General features: G+C 52.4%; 4 protein-coding genes across 4 annotated transcripts; 1 reads left to right on the top strand and 3 right to left on the bottom strand.

Moving 5' to 3' along the window:
- Positions 1-114: 114 nt before the first annotated feature.
- Positions 115-5,512, bottom strand: CORC01_05761 (origin recognition complex subunit; the record flags this gene model as incomplete). Its single annotated transcript, XM_022617403.1, has 11 exons — positions 115-1,254; positions 1,305-1,578; positions 1,631-1,770; positions 1,830-2,058; positions 2,111-2,184; positions 2,244-2,459; positions 3,444-3,976; positions 4,030-4,258; positions 4,314-4,665; positions 4,736-5,219; positions 5,308-5,512. The coding sequence occupies 11 exons, from the start codon at positions 5,510-5,512 to the stop codon at positions 115-117; spliced, it is 3,876 nt and encodes a 1,291-aa protein (XP_022476014.1).
- An 876-nt stretch (positions 5,513-6,388) lies between these two features.
- On the bottom strand, positions 6,389-13,066 carry CORC01_05762 (Sec63 Brl domain-containing protein; the record flags this gene model as incomplete). The annotated part of the gene is made up of 2 exons (XM_022617404.1): positions 6,389-6,920; positions 6,978-13,066. The coding sequence occupies 2 exons, from the start codon at positions 13,064-13,066 to the stop codon at positions 6,389-6,391; spliced, it is 6,621 nt and encodes a 2,206-aa protein (XP_022476015.1).
- Positions 13,067-13,659: 593 nt separating this feature from the next.
- Positions 13,660-15,207, top strand: CORC01_05763 (uncharacterized protein; the record flags this gene model as incomplete). The annotated part of the gene is made up of 1 exon (XM_022617405.1): positions 13,660-15,207. One exon carries the CDS (start codon positions 13,660-13,662, stop codon positions 15,205-15,207), a length of 1,548 nt encoding a protein of 515 aa, XP_022476016.1.
- A 126-nt stretch (positions 15,208-15,333) lies between these two features.
- On the bottom strand, positions 15,334-16,648 carry CORC01_05764 (replication factor C; the record flags this gene model as incomplete). The annotated part of the gene is made up of 4 exons (XM_022617406.1): positions 15,334-15,504; positions 15,558-16,340; positions 16,388-16,466; positions 16,533-16,648. 4 exons carry the CDS (start codon positions 16,646-16,648, stop codon positions 15,334-15,336), a joined length of 1,149 nt encoding a protein of 382 aa, XP_022476017.1.
- Positions 16,649-18,091: the final 1,443 nt, after the last annotated feature.

The following is an 18,091-nucleotide window of genomic DNA, read 5'->3' on the forward strand; positions in this document are numbered from 1 at the left end:
AAAAAAAAACACTAACCCCGTATTTTCTCTCTTAGAACTACGCGTCTGACGTGCAACCTCAAGCCACGGCCTCGTTTCACAGTCCCAGGCCGTCGTCGACAAGCCTTTCAGCTCCTACAGCCACTTGAGCTTGGCAATGTGATCCGTCTTCTTCCTGCTCATCTTGACAAAGCCGAGGGCCTTTAGCTCCGCCAGGCCCCGGTAAAAGGACACCAGCGCCCCCCGCTCATCGGCGTCCCCTTCGTTCTCTGCATCACCGGCAACCATGGCGTAGAAGGCGGACCACAAATCTGCGACGTTGATGAGGTTACCCGTTTCCAAATACAAATGATACAGCAACGATGTGACGGGCATCGTTGTCGAGATGCCCTCATCGGTGCTGCAGCACGAACACGCGAGGTAGTCTTGCGGTCGCTTCAGGCTCCGTTCAAAGACATCCTGGGGTCGGGGGACGAAAACGTCGCGGTACGGTGTCTTGGAATCGTAGAGCCATGTCTCGTGCAGAAAAATTTCTGCGGCCGGTTCGCAATGTATGACGTCTTGAAATAGTTCCGCGACACGGTCCACGATTATGGTAAAGGCCTTATCGTCTTCGGAAAGGGCTGCCGAATCGTGGCTGAGCTGGACCTTTTGCGCAACAACGGTTGTGCGCAGGACTCGGCTGTGACCACTGTAGGCGCTCCGCAAAGTGCTACCGTCCTCTTTTGCCCTACCGACCAGATCCTTTGAGTCGCGGAAAAGGCTTTCTACAAGAGAAGGGAGGTCCCCGGCCTCGGACTCCCATCCGGTGAGACACAGCTGGACATCGCCGCTGACCACGGCGTCTTGAACACGTTGTAGCATCGAGACAAAGTCATCCGGTTGCATCCGCTTGATGCTTTCGACAATGGCCCAGCCCTCGGACGAAGGGGAGATGCCCTCGGCTACCGCTTTCATGTACATCGAGGAAAAGTCATCTTGAGCAACACCCGTTGCCTGGACGAGCTTAAGCGAGCGGAGGAGACGGGTGACCCAGTCCCGTTTTTTCTCTGGAATGTCGAAAATCTTTTCGCGCAGCAGATTATCGTCCTCTAACAAAGACCTCGCTAAGCTCAGATCTTTCGCTTCAACGGCCCTCTCAACCTCGCGCCGAAACGAAGGGAGCGATCGGATCGACTCGAGGTGCTCGTCCTGGACAAGCTCGCTATTTATCTCGTCGTCCTCCACAGCAAAAACGCTCAACGGATTTGCATAAAAGTGACACATGTATGCATACTTCAGCTGTCAGACCGGTCACTATAGTGAAAAACGGGAACCAGCCTTACCTTGATTGATGCAATAAAAGATTGAATGCTAGAGACCTGGTCCTGTTGCCTCCCCACCAGACTTTGCAACAGATTCTGTCCCAAAACTAGAGCAGTATCCGATCTCGCAATGGCCGGCTTGAAGATCTGCTCCAAAATTGCTCCAGTCTGGACGACGTCAAATTGGGCACCGTGGAGATATTGGCACGCGGACTTGAGTAATCGCGCCTGCAGCAGTTCTACCGATGTTGCAATGCCGAATAGAAGGGTGAACGGAATCTTGGGCCGCCAAGAACTAGTTTCAAGACGTCAATTCACTTCCTGGTCCATTCGCGATGATGACTCACTTGAAGAGGATGATCAGGTCAGATAAAAGAGCGCTGTCGAAACCTTCGCTGTCCTGGAACGAGACAAAGATATGATCGCATTTCTGCGCCGTTGAAAATGCGTAAAGACCCTCGAGGTCATAGTTCAGATACTTTCGACCCTAAAGTCTTCTGTGAGCTTCTCGTCGCATCTTTCAAGCTGAAGGAAAGAAAAACCCACATCTTGGCCGGATGCAACTTCGACATCGTCGTCATCTAAAGACCCCCGAGATGTGGCATCCTCTATGATCTTCTTGAGAGCAGCCTTCAAATTGGTCGCTTCCGACGACTTGAGCCGAACGAACTTGCTCCGCGTGTTCTCTTCAAGCGTTTCAGATAACTGCTCAAACAGCAGGTCCTGAGATGAGATGTTCGGGCCGGTAATGATAAAGGCAGTCGGGATTTTGCTCCTGTGATACTGCTGTTAGCAATGCGAGTCAAACCTACGCCGTGCTCACTTACTCCAAATCAGACTGATCACGAATGAAAGCAGTCACTTGGTCTAACGTGGCCGAGTTGGCATCACGCAGTATTTTCTACAAAAAGTTTCGTGGTCAGGACATGAATCTGGCATCGAATACGAAGTTCTGCTAACCTGAGCTTTGGATTCAAGATGGTCCCAGCTCATCTGGAATTGCTTCTCACGGAGCGTCACGCACTCGGCCAGCTCTCCACCATTCAGCAAAGACACAAACGAGGGCGAGTGTGCCACATTCGCCTCTTCGGCAACAGCCGTATTGGACAACCGGCGTCGTTTGGCGGGTCGGTCCACTCCAGCTTCCTCACCTGGAGGCCGAAAGATGAAGGCGGCCTGAGGACGGAGGTCAGCATTGATTTCCCGAGTTGGGGACCAGAACCACTCGCCTGATGGTCCTCCGGTCTAAATTGAAGTTCTTGATCATCTTCGGCACTCATTTTTGTGGGGTGTTGCGAACGTTTTGCAGAGAAAAGATGTGTCGTTGAAATGCAGGTCGCGCTTTTCTGACTGGCACGCGTCTGCATCTTCAGAGCACGGACTTACACAGTGTCAGACACGTGGAGCACTACACATTTGTGCATTAGGACTGGTCATATGCACAGTGTGTATACAAATTTGGAAAACCCGCGTCTCTATCTCATTGCCATAAATTTGGATGTCGTGGAACAGGCAGACGATGTGTACAGGTACGCAAGCATGTAATTTGAGTATTTTCCTTGTAAATGACATTAAACCAATTCTCCTAGGCCGTGATAAACTAGTAACTACCAGTCTCCTCGCCCTCCTGCCATCGCAAACCATTGACCTGAGGCGAGCTTCATTCTACCTCAAAAAAATTGAGGCTATTGCCGTCCCACACCTGCATCATCATAACCCAAACAAACGGTCGCCGCAGGCAATGCGAGCATCCGTGGATGCCAAGACTGTCCCCTCTAAGCAGGATTCCTCTCCCTTGGGGGCGCCTTTGCCCCTTTGTACACTGAACCCGCTTCATTGGACGAAGACGACGCATGCCGTCTGAGATCGGCACTGCCAGCTGCACCGCTTAGAAACATGGGAACAAGTAATTTTACACCGAAACCAAGTTGAGATCGCTTATGCGATTCGAGAGAAACCGTATACGCCAGGAAACGCAAGAGCCCAGGCCCATTTGGCCCGAGAAGCCCATAGTCGGCTGGGCCATGTCTTTAATTTCGAGATTTTCGGGAACGTGAACGGGTTGCCTAGGCCTTAGCCTCAACCGCTTCCGGAGCCGCAGACGCCGGCTACGAATCTGGTAAGCTTCCGTCGCCATATTCAAAAGACAGTTCCACTTACCTCTTCAGTGGGGTCTTCAACAGGCTTGTCGGCCTTTTCGGGCTCTTCTTCTGCCTTCTCAGGTTCCTCGGACTTCTTGATGCTTTCCTCCTTTTCGGCCTGCTTCTCAGACTCCTCGGACTTTTCAGCTTCCTTGTTCTCCTCTTTAGCACCGTTGGGAGCAGCAGGAGTCTCCTTCTTCTTCTCTTCCGTCTTTCCAGAAGTGCCATTGACACCGTTGGTGGGTGCCGGAGTCGCGGACGCAGCGGGCGCGGCTGCGGCATCACCACCGCTGAGAATCTTAGTCCACTTGTCCAGCAGCGTCTGCGAACGACTCTTGAAGTTGAACTCCTCTTCTTTGGGAATGGAATCAAGCTTCAGGATGGCCTTGAGCACCTTGTTGATCTTGGTCGCCCGGATAATCGAGACCTCAAGATCTGGGAAGCTCTCGAGCTTCGTAATGTAGTCTGACATCATCTTCATCTCTTCCTCCTTGGGCTCTTGGTCTCTCGTGAGTAAGCCCTTCTGGAGTTTGTGGCGCAAGAAGAGGACCTCTTTCTGTGATATTTGTTAGAATAGGGGCCGAACGCTGTGTCATGATCTTGACTTGCCTCCTTGCGTTGGTGCTTCTCTTCGGCAGTAAGTTCGGGCTCCTTGGGAACCTCCTTCTCCGCCTTCTTCTCAGCACCCTCCTTCTTTGACGATTTGGACTTCGCAGGCTTAGCTGCTGACTCTTTAGCCGACTTCGGCGTAGCTGTTCCATTCGTCGTCTTAGGAGTGGAAGATGTGTTGAGCTTGATCTTGGGCTTCTTGGCAGAATCAGTCCGTGCCGGAGTCTGCAGAGAATAGTCAGTTTTGAGTTGAGGTTAGTCGCGTCCTCGGGTAACTCACGCTGATGGCTTCTTCGTCAGCCTTTCTCTTCTTAGACTTGGCCTTCTCCTTGGGTTCGGAGACCTCATCCTCCTCATCCGCAGCGTCAGCCATGTCGACATCATCGTCCTCGATGACTGCAGGAGTCTTCTTCTTATTCTTCTTTGCGGCCTCTCTGGCATCCTTGGCGGCCTGCTTCTGAGCCAGTTCATCTTGGTATTTTTGAAGCTCGTCCTTGTAGTAATCAAGTGGGTGTTGCTCTATGGCAAGCTCGAAAGCATCACGCAGCTCGACCTTCTTGACTTTGTCGGTGAGAAGCTCGGTCGCCTTTTCGGAGTTCAGCTCCTGGAGAGCAGAGTTTGGTACCCAGCCGCTGGACAATCGCTAGTTAGCAATCAAGGTCGTTTGATCGGTCCGGGAGCTTGCTTCATCAATTAACTTACAACTCGTTCGTCCGGAGATACATGACGGGGAATGTGCGATCATTTTGACGCTTGCCACCGTCGGCAAAGTCTTCGCGATACGTGCCGTCGGCTCGCTTTGCCGTGACGGGACGGCTCTTGAGTAGGGTCTCAGGGAGCATTTCCTCATCGCAGACAATGACCGGCCATTGAGGGTATCCCTTAAGCTTGACGAGGAAGTGGTCGCCGGGTTGCGCATTGGTGTTGAAGAACTTCGCCTTCGATGCCTTCTTGCTAAGCTTCTTGCCCTTATGCTCCGGGATACCGGACGATCTCCGACGCGACTTAGACTTATCAGCTATCGCGTCAGCGTCAGCAGTAGGCGCTTGCTCAGCGTCATCGGCAGCGGGTTCAGAGGCTTCCTTCCCCTCCGTTCCATCTGCCGCGTCCTTCATCTCGACGTCCGCGTCCTCGTCCTTGGATGTTTCGTCTGTCTTGCCGGATGATTCCGCGTCTTTGGTCTCGGCTGTTGTCAAGCAATGCGTCAGCAAGATGGCCAATTGAGTATGGAAGTGCTGATGCTGAGGCTGAGTTGTGACAGATGAGTGACTTACAATTCTCGTTCTTGGTGTCCTCCTTCTGCGCCTCCTCGGTGTTCTCCTTGGCAGCTGCTTCAGACTCAGAGGGTTTCGCGTCGTCGGCAGCAGTCGCGGGTGCCTTAGAAGCTTCAGCAGCAGGTGAGGTTTCCTCAACCTTCTTCTCCACCTCATCAGTCGCGGCAGGCGCGGATTGACCGCTGTTGGTCGGCTCGTCAGACATGGCGAGTGATGTGGCGATAGCTTGGAAGCTGGGTTGCAAGGATACGGATGGGGTAAATATGCAAGTCGCGACGCCAAAGACTATTGGCGATGGATCAAAGGAAGAAACACGCGTCGTGATACGCGCGATTCGTGATTTTTGTTGTCGCGACGATGGGGGAAGATAATCTGGCTGCAAGAAGGATGATGGGCGCGATTGGGAGCTCCCCGTGTTGTGGTGGCAGAAAAAGACAATGGCCTGGAAAAAGATGAACGCAGAAACTCTTGGAGTTGGACGCGGATGACGGCGGAGACACGTGACTAGCGCTGATCCACCAAGGGACGAGTTAAATCGCGGAGTCTCAGTTGCGCGACGCCTGTGAGAGGAGCGTGGACGTGGCCCGGTCAATGCCCAGCCCGCCGAACGTCCGCTGCCTCGACTCAGCCACGCTTCCTTTACTTCAATATCACTTTGACCCATGTTGGGCCCCTCCTGAAGAGATAACTACTCCATGATCAGGAAAGCTGGCCCATCGTGGTTCATTCAAGGGAAAAAAAAAAACCAACGTCAGCTGTTGACTTTGATTATGCTCTTCCCACTTGAGATACTAGGTTTCTCAACCACGACCATCAAGGGTTCATCTGCCAACTTTGGCCGCTGGGGCACCACCACCCCCTCCGAAACCACTGTCGCCTCACACACTGTCTGCACAACCGGACTTCAGGCCACTCAACCCTGCCGAAAGAGGACAAGAACCGCCAGGTGATGATCGCTGACGGGGTGAAGAATAAAATTTGACCAAATGTTTGTCTATTACCCTCCAACCCCTCTTTCAATCGATATAGTACACATTGCGATATTGTACGGACGAGATGGTTCTGCCGTCTCCCGGGTCGTCTATTCGTCGTCCTCTTCCTCTTCGCTGTCGTCCACGTCCATACCCTCCGCGGCCGTAACGGAAAATTCGCGCTCTTGGTCCACTCCGACGTAGCTGTCGCTCATTAGGAACAGCTTCAGGTCGTGCTTACCAGCTGCCGGCACCGTAAATTCAACCTTGACTTTGAGCTCGCGTCCAATCGTAACACGTTTGATGGCAAGCAAGTTCGTTGTCGTCTGCTCCCCGATCACAAGCCACCAGTTCTCCAACTTCTTGGCTGGGTAGAACGGCGCGTGCACAGTCGGGTCAAACTCCTCATCCTCGTCCACTTGTCTTTGAATCTGCACACTAAGATACGCTGGCTCGTTGGCCCGGATATCGTCCTCGTCCAAGACAGTGTGCTCAAGCTCAATGTCGGGATATTTGTCATTGGTGAAGGCGGCAGCCTCACCCAACTGCTTCTGTGAGAGGCCGAGACGCTTGACCAGTTTAGCGTAATCTGGATTCTCTTCGGGGTTCATGGCTTCCATGAAGTCGAAAATATCCTTGACGCTGTGAGAGAATTTGATGTTAGCTTTGCAAACAAACGTCGATGAAAGTGGCACGTACCCGAATTCGTTTGCCACCTTCACAACCTCGGGTGAGAAGTGAGGAATCTGCTTCAAGGGACTATCGCGATCCCACATTGCCTGCACGACCATCTGTGACATTTCCATAGCGTTCATGGCGTTAATGTGACCATCGGATGAGAGAATATCGACCGTAGCACTCAGGAGGCTGAGGACCTTGGAAATGATGACTTCTTGGTCCTTGGCCAAATCAATCGGCAGCTGCATTCGCGAGAAATGTGCTTGCAGGAGGACAAAGGCCTTGAAATGGGCCGAGTCATATACAGGCTCCGCCATCTTGACGGGAATACGGTCGTAGATGCGGCGGAGAATGCCTTCCTCGTGCCTCCTGATTTGGATGGCTTCGAACTCGGTAGCCGACGTGATGATTTCCAAGACACCCTTGAGCTTGGTCTTGGCGCTAAGAGACAAGAGGAATGTCTGCATAGTGATGTAGGAGATGTTGTAGTACGCAGCAATCATTGCCGCGTTCTGCGGCGCGACTGAACCATCGTCCTCGTCGAGCTCAATGATCTTGGAGTCGCTCAGCTCTTGCAGGGTGGTTTGGATGAGATCAGACATGTAATCACTGAGACCATCCTGAGTAGTGCTGGTCAAACTGTAGAAGCTGGGGTTGGCCAGGAGGCGTCTGTAGAAGTAGGTGAATGTTGTCCAGTTGATAGCATCGTCACCAGACTCAATCATCTTTGTGCTGATCTCGGTAACGAAGGCATCATGAAGGTAGTTGTGGAGGTGTGATTCGACAGGGAGAGCCTCGTTCAAGAACTTCTTGTAGAATTCCCTCTTCGCCGCTGGAAGCATCAGAACACCTCGACCTCTACCGTCCTTCGAAGGTCGAAGTGCCTTGCCGAACATATGCAAGACTTCGCTCAAGGAGTAATCAACATAGCGATGCTCACGGCCCTCGAAGTATTGTGTGCCCATGATGATGACAAGGTGAGCAGTGCTGTTGAGCTCCCAGCAAACGTCACGAGAAGCAACGAGTACTTGGATGGCTCCGTGCTCGTACAAGTGCTTGACAATGCGCTTGTCACTCTGACTCAAAGCCTCGTGGTAATAACCCACGCCGTGAGAAAGAGCCTCGGCCAGCGCTTCCTCACTGATACGGTCAAGAAGGGGCCGCATCTGCTCTACCTCAGCGTGCAGGAAACGATCTTCGTCGTCATCCATGAAGGCAGCAGTCAGAAGATCGCGTGTGGTCGCTCGCGTTTGCTTCCGACTTGGCACAAACACGATAGCGGGCTTGTCAGCGGACATCTGCGTGATGGCCAAGTACGTCGGCTTCGCCATGGACAGCATCAGGGAAGGGAAGTGAGGGTTGGTGTAAGACTGGATGTGGAGTTCGAGGGGTACAGGGCGGACGTGCGGGCTGAAGTTGTAGATATCGTGCTTCTTCGCGTCGATCCACTCGCCGAGGTCGCGAGCATTGGCTAAGGAAACACCAAGGGCAATGATTCTCATCGGCAGCTCAGTCTGGGTTCGGATGTAGTGCATCCGCGAAATAATGATTTCATAGACATATCCCATATTGTTGCCGAGCAGATGAACCTCGTCTGCAATAAAAAGCTCGACGGTGGAAACGTTCTTCCTGCGCTTCCACTGGCGGGACAGCACATCCCACTGGATGGGAGTCGCAAGAATCAGGTCACTGCGCTCCAGGATCTTCAGGTCGGTGGTGGTTTCTCCTGTGAGCTTCTCGATTGTCTTTCCACCTCGGAGACCGCCGAGCCGTTTCTGCCAGTCGTCAAGGCGTGAGTCGATCAGCTCTTGGAACGGAGCGATGTAGACCGCACGTCCAGCGTCTGCTTTAGACCAGTGTCGCAGTAGAGCAAACTCTGCACATACTGTCTTGCCACTACCCGTTGGCGCACCCACGAATACGTTCTGGTCGGTATTATATAGGGAATTGAAGGTTTGCGTCTGGATGCGGTTGAAGTGGTCCCAGTCAGGGTACAGCTTTGCATACTCCTTGGCCTTCAGTGCCACAACAGGTAAAGGCTGAAGCTCAAGAAGCTCGGTGTGGGGAGGGAACCTCTCAGGAAGTATCAGTTTGTGGAAGGATACTGGCAATCTTGTTTCGGAATGCATCCAGCGATCTGAGACGACTGAGATGAAGTAGTTCGGGGGCATTGGCTCCGTGATCGGCACGGTAAAGTCAACAATGTGCTCATTCGACTCAGACTCGGCGTACTCCTTGCGCAACAAGAATTGGTCGCTGAAGAGAATGTCCTCTCCGTCGCAATCCTCGACGAAGATCCAGAAACTTTCCGCTGGGCCGTGAATCTCGGCATCCCACTCAAAGTTTGGGGCGATGCTCAGCTCGACTCTAAGCATGGATCTGGTTAGTGGCTGAACTTGAGCCTGAACCTCGACCCTGGGAAACTTAGCAACCAGGCCGCAAACAGTTCTGCCAGCCTTGGGCATGCCAAGCAATTCTCCCATTCGGGGAGGGTCAAGGTCGAAGTAGTTGCTCCAAGACACCTCGATTCTCTCGGACTTCTGCACAATGTCTCTTGGGCAGTTGGGGAACTGCCGAAGTGGCGACATGGTTGGCCACATGCGTTTCTCTGCCATCTTGCAAAGGTCCAATGCGGTCTTCGCCACAGACGCCCAACCCTTCTTCATGGTGATTTCGAAGATGGCGCGGAGAATTCGGCCAGCGGATTGAGTGACGTAAACCATGTCAGCCATAAGAGCAAGGCCATCCAACTTGAGTCGTGAGATGTAGGCTTGCAGCAACACGTTGATCTTCGCGTGGGGCTCTTCGATGCTCTCCTTGACTGGGATAGGCACTCTGCCCAACAACTTGGCAAGCTCAAGCTTCTCGTCCTGACGCACGGGGATGTATTTGAACTCTGCACTCAGGGAAAATACCCTGAACAGCTCGATGGTCGTGATTGAGGGTTGGATAAGGTTATTGTAGGTCTCCATGGAGCCGTGTGTGATATAGTAATGAGACGCGATACGCCCTAGCTCCGTTGCCTGGAGCTTCCCGGTCTTCTCGTCGTACTTGATAAGGTTTGACTTCCGAAGCACTGAAGCAGCGGAATGAATCAGATCGACTCGTTTTTGTTCCAAGGCCTCATCATCTTCGTATTCCGCACCAACTTGGTAGAGGCCGGGCGACCGTAGCATACGGACGAACAAGTAGGTGTAACCGAGCCATTCGACACCCTCGTCTCTACTGCGGACGTTGCCGAGCACAATCTCGGCGTTCAGGTTGTCGACGAGTTTGCTGACGAACTGACTCTCGATTGGTAATTGTTGATTTAGGAGCGACAAGTAGTACTGGATCTCGTTCTGGGTTGTGATGATGATACCCTCGCCGTAGGTGTCGTACTGTGGACGACCGGCACGGCCAAGCATCTGCAGGACGTCTTGAGGGCTCAGCTCAACCCAGCTACCTTTTTCTGGGGAGTAGACTGAAGTGCCTTTAATGATAACGGTATGCGCTGGCAAGTTGACGCCCCAAGCAAGGGTCGCGGTACAGACAAGGACTTGAATAGCACCACGGGCGAAGAGGTCCTCAACATCCGTACGGTCGATACGATTCATACCAGCGTGGTGGATACCGAAACCGTAAGGCAGAATATCCTTGAGATCACTGTCGGTGGCTTGACTGGCCGCTTCGTTGAGAACCTCGCGACTCCCTGCATCATGACGAAGAATCTGGTTGATCGTGTCCATCTCCAGAGCCTTGTCACGAATGTAGCGCGCAGTCTTGGCAGTTTCCTTGCGCGAGTGGACGAAAATGAGCATTTGGTTCCCCTTCGCTCCTACATGCTCGATGACCTTGTTGTATGTGACATCATTCATAGTTTTCAGCTGCTTGATGGCCTTGCGATCCGTGACGCCAATAAACTCCTGGCGTAAGGGACAAGGACGGAAGCTGCCATCGAAATGGAAGAGACCAGTACTGATGTCCACACGCAAGAAGCTGGCAACATCCTTGTAGTTGGGCAGCGTAGCGGATAATCCGACCAGACGGACAGGCTCTCCAGTCTGCTCAGTCTTCCTGATGGTTCTGCTGACGATGCTCTCCAGAACAGGACCACGGTCGTCATGGAGCAAATGAATCTCATCAATAATGACCAAGCGCACTAGGTTCGTGTAGGATAGATCAGTGGCTTTTCTAGTGATGACGTCCCACTTTTCAGGAGTTGTGACAATAATTTGGGTCTCGGCTATTTGTGCCTTGGTGAGCTGGCGATCACCAGTCAACTCAGAAACCTTGACGCCATATGGCTCCAATCGCTTGCCGAAATTGCCAACTTGCTCCTGTACCAGCGCTTTCAAGGGCGCAATGTACACGATCTTGAAGTTGTCCAGCTCGATGTCGCCAGTTTCAGGATTCCGGTTTTTGCCGATTTCTCGGAGGATGGTGAGCATCGCTACATTCGTCTTTCCGCTACCAGTCGGGGCACAGATGAGCATGTTGCCATCGTCACCAAATGCTGTCGGATAGCACTTGGACTGGATTTTGTTGAGGGACTTGGTGGTACCGAAGGGCAGGCGAGACCATTCTGGCATCTCGGTGATGGGGATCAGGGTGTCGCTGGCATCGCTGCGCTTCTTGGGTGGAGGGACGTGGATTTCTTCGTAGCCCTTGAAGGTTCGTTTCGTCGAGCCCTCTGGCAACCTAACTTTGGGGTTACTCATGAGATGATTGCCCTGATCGAAAATCAAGTTCTCCAGGTTGATGAGCTTCCGCGGTTGTAGACCACCCACCAGTCCTTGAGGGCGGTCGGATTCTGCAGGAGGAGCATTTGTGAGTGTTGACGGGGCGTCAAGGTCCATCTTGATTTCCATCTTGCGTCCTTTTTGGCCATCGCCCTTCTTTCCAAACTTCTCATTGAGGATCCATTGAAGACCTTCAGAAGCCATCTCCCGCTCCACGACAGCTCGCTGTTCGTCCGTCTCGGCCCTTGAATGGCGAGTGAGCCAAACCACCTTTTCCCTGTTCTCAATGAGAAGCTGGACTAGCTCGTGGTGCTCGTAGTCAAAGAGCTCCATGAGATCGTTTTCAATCTCTCTGAGTGACTTGTCCTCACCACCCTGCTCATCTGGCTCGCCGGAGAGAATACGCAGCGCATCTGTCGTTTTGTCGTGCTGCTCATGGGAATCAGCATAGAGCTTTCCGATCTGTCGCTGCAGCCAGAATGCATCGATTTCTCTAGCAGAGACGCTCTTTGCCTGCTTTGACTCCTGTGCTTGCTTCCGAGGGGCCGAGTCAATGACCATGGCGTCGTCGTCTTCCATGTCCACCGCGTCGTTAGCGTCGGCGGCGGTTTGGTCCTCGTCCTCATCCGCTTCCTCGTCCTCGGAGGACTCTTCCCTGACTTCGTTCACAATGCCTGCTTCTTCGTCATCGGAATCTTCGAAAACGACTGCGACACCCTGTCTTTCGTCTAATTCGGCTCCGTCGGCATCGTCTGCATTGTCGTCCATATCCTCATCCTCGTCTTGCGCATCATAGTCTGTGACCTTCTTCCCGAGATTTACGAGCTCGTTGAATTCCTTGGCGCTCATTGAAACACCCAAAAGATCATCGATTTCCCTCTTTTTCTCTGTATCCTTCAGATCGTCGTCCTTCAGAAACTCCAGAGTCACGTCGGCGGCGCTGATCACGGCAGTTTGGGGGACATCACCAAGATTGTCGGAAACGATCTTCAGTATCAATTCGAATGTCGCTCGTGTTGCCGGTGTGCGCGGGCGATATCGGATGCCCTCGACAAACAGGTCTCCAGTTCCCAGGACACCAGCACCTCTCGGTTGCGCCTTTTCACCCTTCTTCTTCTTCTGCTCGCGTGCGAGCACGTCCTCGCCTTCCTGTAAGCTACCACGCTCCACACCAGTAAGACCAGTTGACTTCTTTTGTTTCGGTGCGATTTCGCGAGCGACGCGAGCTCCCATGTCGCGAATACTCAGCTTTCCAGCGAGAGACTCAGGATCGCCCGTGGCCTCGTCATTTCGCCTTGAAACAAAACGACGGTCCGCCTGGAGAACCAGGTTGGACATGGCCGAGTACTTGTACTGGGATACATCGCGGTGTTGATCCTGGTTCGACATTTTGGCGATGAATTGGAGGGTATCGTATAATCTCGTTCGCGCCCGATTATCTAGTTGGTGCAGGAGCTTGTCGAGCGACAGCAGCGAGCAGCTCGCGCCGTGTCTTTTTTCCGTTTATTACGCCGTGTTGATCTCAAATTTGATGATCCTCCCAATATTACAGTATCGATTCCGTATTGCCCCAATGTCCAGGTAACTTAATGAGAAAAATGTGGCGATGTGGCTGAGGTGGCCAGAGGTGTGTAATAGATGTCTCGACGCCTGTCGCGCGGAACAAATTTCATCTGCTGGTTGCAATGGCAAAACCCGGGAGGCCGCGCTAAGCGGCAACGCGCTAGTGGCAGTCCAGTTCGAGCATATAGCTGCACGTGACGTCGTGGCTCCCACCTGTCACCACATCGACACAGGGTGGAGCAATGATGTCTTGCGAATCCGCACCACCCCTGAACCACCGAGCTGTGTAAATCACGGTGTGCTAGCAATCATCAACATTAACACGCGAAGACTTGAGGCCAAACTTCGATTAGGCGGCAACATTCTACCTCAACGCAACTGCAACATCATACATGACATGTTATTAGGCCGTCAACGACATGGATGCAGTTCCCAAATCTATCCAGAAGGTTCAGGCATCACTTGAACCTTACGTCAAACCACGGGAGCAGGTAGCATACATCCGGCGCGCCTTGGCTCTTCACCTTCAGGCCTGCCGTCAGCCAGGGCCATTTCAAGAACCGTTGTCTCTCGTTGATGCGTCCTGCAGACTGACACCAACGAATGAGGTTAGAGGCCTACAGAAGGAATATCTCAAAGCTTTGAATGCAAACCTCAAGGCTCAGAATGAGTACGAGATCACGCGGGATGCAGCGGTAGCGGCAGCCCCCTCTCGGCCAAAGGCTTTTGACCCCAGGGATCAGATCGAGCAACACGTGGCTCTTGTCAAACTACGACAGAAGCAACAGCGACTGTTGACGGTTCAGAAGTACTTGGATATCCTGGGACGCCAGCCCGCAGCATCACCAGACTTTCTCGACCTGGAAGACATTTTCAAGAAGTCCATGTCCTTACCGGAGGTTCCAAAAGAGGTTGTCAACGGGTTTTCCGTCAGCGCCAGCACAACAAAGACAAACTTGGGGGTTCTGGCTGATCAGCTCGAAAAAGTCGTGCTGAGAGCCAAACTATTACTCCAGCGTGAAGAGCAACTTCTCAACGGAGTTCGTCAGAATACAACATCGCTGGCAGGCCAAGTAAGCGACGAGGCAAAGGCACATGCTTTGGATGCTACTCGAGCTGAATTAATCAACTGGATCGAGACGGAGCTTAGTAAGGCTTCGGGGGAATCAGACGACCAGGCAAATGGATACGACGGCCATTCTGAACAAGCCACTATCGACGAGCATCTAGGCGAAATCAAGAGCAAGTACAAAAAATACGTAGTTGCGAGGACAGCGCTGCTCAACATCGTCTCTGAGCAGACGCAACCAGTCCTGAAACCCGGTGGCGAAGCCTCATCGACAGCCGGTCAGAGCCAGGCCACCCCACCATCACCGACTGCTCACTCTCTGCTCTCTTACATCGAAAAGCTCCTTTCACTTTCTCGAGAACAAAATGGAATGATTACCCAAAAATCGCACATTCACACTGTTCTAGCCAAGCAGGCCAGGGAAACTCAACAGACGCTGGACCATCTCGCCGAAGAAAGCCAGCTCCTTCCAGGACATCCCATGCCTGGAGCGGGCCGACCCAAATCAGGATTTGGAGAAGACTTCTCCACCGCCATGGCTGAGAAGCCGGTGCCTTCGAACCGAGTCAAGTCCTGGGTGTTCGCGGCGGATTCGGCAAAGATTGCGACGTTGGAGGTTGTTGCAGAGAAAATTGAGGAAGGACAGGTCGCACTGGAAGGCTCGACAACGGCGCTTCAGGAAGTTGACAAGCTCCTAAGCCACGGACCGAAGCAGACCGAGATGGAGGCGGGAGACACGACGGAGGAAGACATATGGTTAACGCAAGGATCAGCAAACAAGTCGGGGGCAAGGGAGCACATCAAACATCAGCGTACGGGGTCCACAGCCAAAGACGATGACATTTGGTCTGCCATTGATGGGAAGCTCGGTCTCATTGGTCATGATGATCATATTTGAAGAGCCTCTGCAGTTGGCACATGCCCTTCATAGATAGGATTTTTGCCATTATCAACGCCGCCTTTAATTTGCCAAACCGGACGCCGCTCAGTGTTCATAAAGTCCACGGGCCAAGCTGTTGACAAACTAATTGCCACGACCACTCATAACCCCCGATATCCTCAGGGCCAGATCGAGGATAGACAAGTGCTCATCCGCGCCATCTACAAGTCTTTTGTCGACCTCAGAAAAGATAAGGACAATCTTGTTCTTTTGTACATCCGGGATTGTCTCATCAAACACGAGGGCCTGGTACAGCTGAAAATATGTCAGCAAAGTCACGGGCTGTCAAGCATTGAAAAGTGGCTCACCTGGGTGACAACCTGTCCGGCACTCCAGCCATCTGCCACCATGTTCTCGACCACCTTTGCCACCCCTGCGTATGTGTCCCCGGCACCTTGCGGTCGGATGGCAGAGACTAATGTGTCAACGGTATCGTCAGGAATGACACCAGCGATATCTTCGATGATCTTCACCGTGACGGGCTTCTTGTCAACGTCCATAGCATCACCTCTGGCGGCATCTTTATCGCCCGCACCCACTAGCCGCGCAGCACTCTGCAGGAATGTGATGGCCTTTCGCAGATCACCCTCACTGCACTTGATGAGGGCGTCCACAGCGCCGTCCTCCAGCTCCACGCCCTCATTCTCTGCGATATCCTCCAGTCTCTTCTTGGTGTTGCTCTGGTCTAAGCTCTTGAAACGGAACTTGCTGCAACGACTGGCTAGAGGATCAATGATTCGCGTGACGTAGTTGCAAATCAGACAAAATCGCGTGATCTTGCTGTATGTTTCCATGGTGCGGCGCAGGGCACTTTGTGCGTCTTGTGTCATGGAATCGGCCTCATCCAAGATGATAATCTTGAAGGGCGGGCAAGGGTATCTCTTCTTATACTCGTTCGTCGGGTTCGTTAACTGCATGCGAGCAAAATCCTTCACCTTCTCTCGGACAATTGAGATTCCACGCTCGTCAGAGGCATTGAGTTCGAGCACGCGCGACTTGATCATCTCGGGGCCGTAGAGCTCCTTGGCCAAAGCCAATACTGTGGAAGTCTTTCCCGTGCCTGGTGGGCCGTAGAAGAGCATGTGCGGCAACTACTTTCGGGTTAGCAACATCTTTGTGCATGCGACAGCATTCGTACGTTGGAGGCTTGCAGCGTTCTCTGCAAGACCGTGACGGTGTGGTCTTGTGCTGTGACATCGCTGAGAGTCTTGGGGCGACTGTTAAGAAATGTCAGCGAGCTTCAAACACACGACTCCCATAAGTCCATGACCGAGAAGACCAACTATTTCTCGACCCATGGCTGTGCTCCTGGCGGTTGCGCAGATTTCTCCTGCTTCTGGGCTGACGTGCCGTTCGCAGCGGCAGCCTTCCTGGCTTTGAGGTCGAAAAAGCTCGCCATATGTAATTTCGGGTAATATTGGTCGCAGATACGTTCTTGCGGGTTGTGGGATTTTACTTGATTCGATCAATCGCAGCTGTTCTGTGTAAGATATGTGTTGGTAGTGACGGTCGTGGAAAATCAATTAAACTGCCAGACGCGGTGCCCAGTCGATTTGACGCGTATTGGAGCTTTCTCAGCGGACAGGGGTGTAAATCCACCGCGTCGACGGAACCCCGCGACCGTCCCACTTTCGAGGTACCTTCGGAACCTTACAGCAGGTACGTACCTTACCTTAGCTGTCCGGATGTTCGCTCCGACTAAGCAACATACAGGTAAACAGTGACCTACTAGACAAACAGCACAATTTTGACACCACCTATTTCAAGTCTCATTCCTAATGGTTCCATTGACTCCATGTTCAGTCGCCTAAGTCCTTGTAGAATCAACAAAGACTCCCGGTTGAGACAACGAAGATCAGGCAAACCAAACAGGAAAAGGCAACATGGAGGGTTTTCCGTCAATCACATGGGCAGGAAAGAAAAGATGACTATCAAATTAGGTACGTCTTTTGGGAACAGAGCGTGCTAGAAATTTGAAAATGCAGCAAGACCGATTGTTTGTCCTTGGAATACACTTAGGCTTTGTATTGGATGAGTCCATCATGACAGGAAAGAAAGAAAAAAAAAGGCAAGTATCATATAATTTTTCTAGCCTCATAGGGTCTCAGGTCAGTTCTCAAATAAGATACCTCAATTTGAAGACTCACAGCCAGCTTAGAGGTTGGACTTTCAACGGTTAGGAGCGGCAAAAAAAAAAAAAAAAAAAACCCCTTGACAAATACCTGGTAGGTGAACGCCTCGGCCTAACGCAAGTCTCAGACCCCAACCAGTGTCATCAATGCTTCCACAGGCAAAGCAGGCACGCAGGCTATGTTGAGTGTAGCAGGGTAACCTCTGTCTCCTTTAATCATGTCTCTCATAAGTCTACCTAGCTGATACTAGGTTCTTCAAGTTTGTAACTTGGTTATATCTCGTCCACTCCGCATCCAAACACCAATATCCGTTGTGGACCTTTCTGTTGGAAGCACTGGTACTCAAAGGAGTTCTTGGTTGTGAAGTTGAAAGAGGCCCCTTCACCAAACCACAGCGAAGCTGCTCACCTGCATCAACGCACGCTAAAATTACCCCTCCTGCCCCGCCAAACTGCCATTTTAGGCAGCCCACGTCCATCGACTGAGTCTCTACCAGGTACCTCTTGACCGGGACTACTTCTATCAACGAGGTATTGCCGTAAGGTAGCGTGCCACCCTGTGCCCTCCACTCCTGCCTACCCTGGTTTCCTACCACCAACCAAGCAGCCAACAGAACCCAAGGCGCACCTGCCCGGTCGCAGAGAGCACCCTACTGACCTGACATCTTCCACTCTTGCAGGCCCTCAGGCCGCGCTCATCTTTTCGGTTTT

Source organism: Colletotrichum orchidophilum (assembly GCF_001831195.1).
Source record: "Colletotrichum orchidophilum strain IMI 309357 chromosome Unknown Scaffold_41.1, whole genome shotgun sequence".
NCBI classification, from domain to species: domain Eukaryota; kingdom Fungi; phylum Ascomycota; class Sordariomycetes; order Glomerellales; family Glomerellaceae; genus Colletotrichum; species Colletotrichum orchidophilum.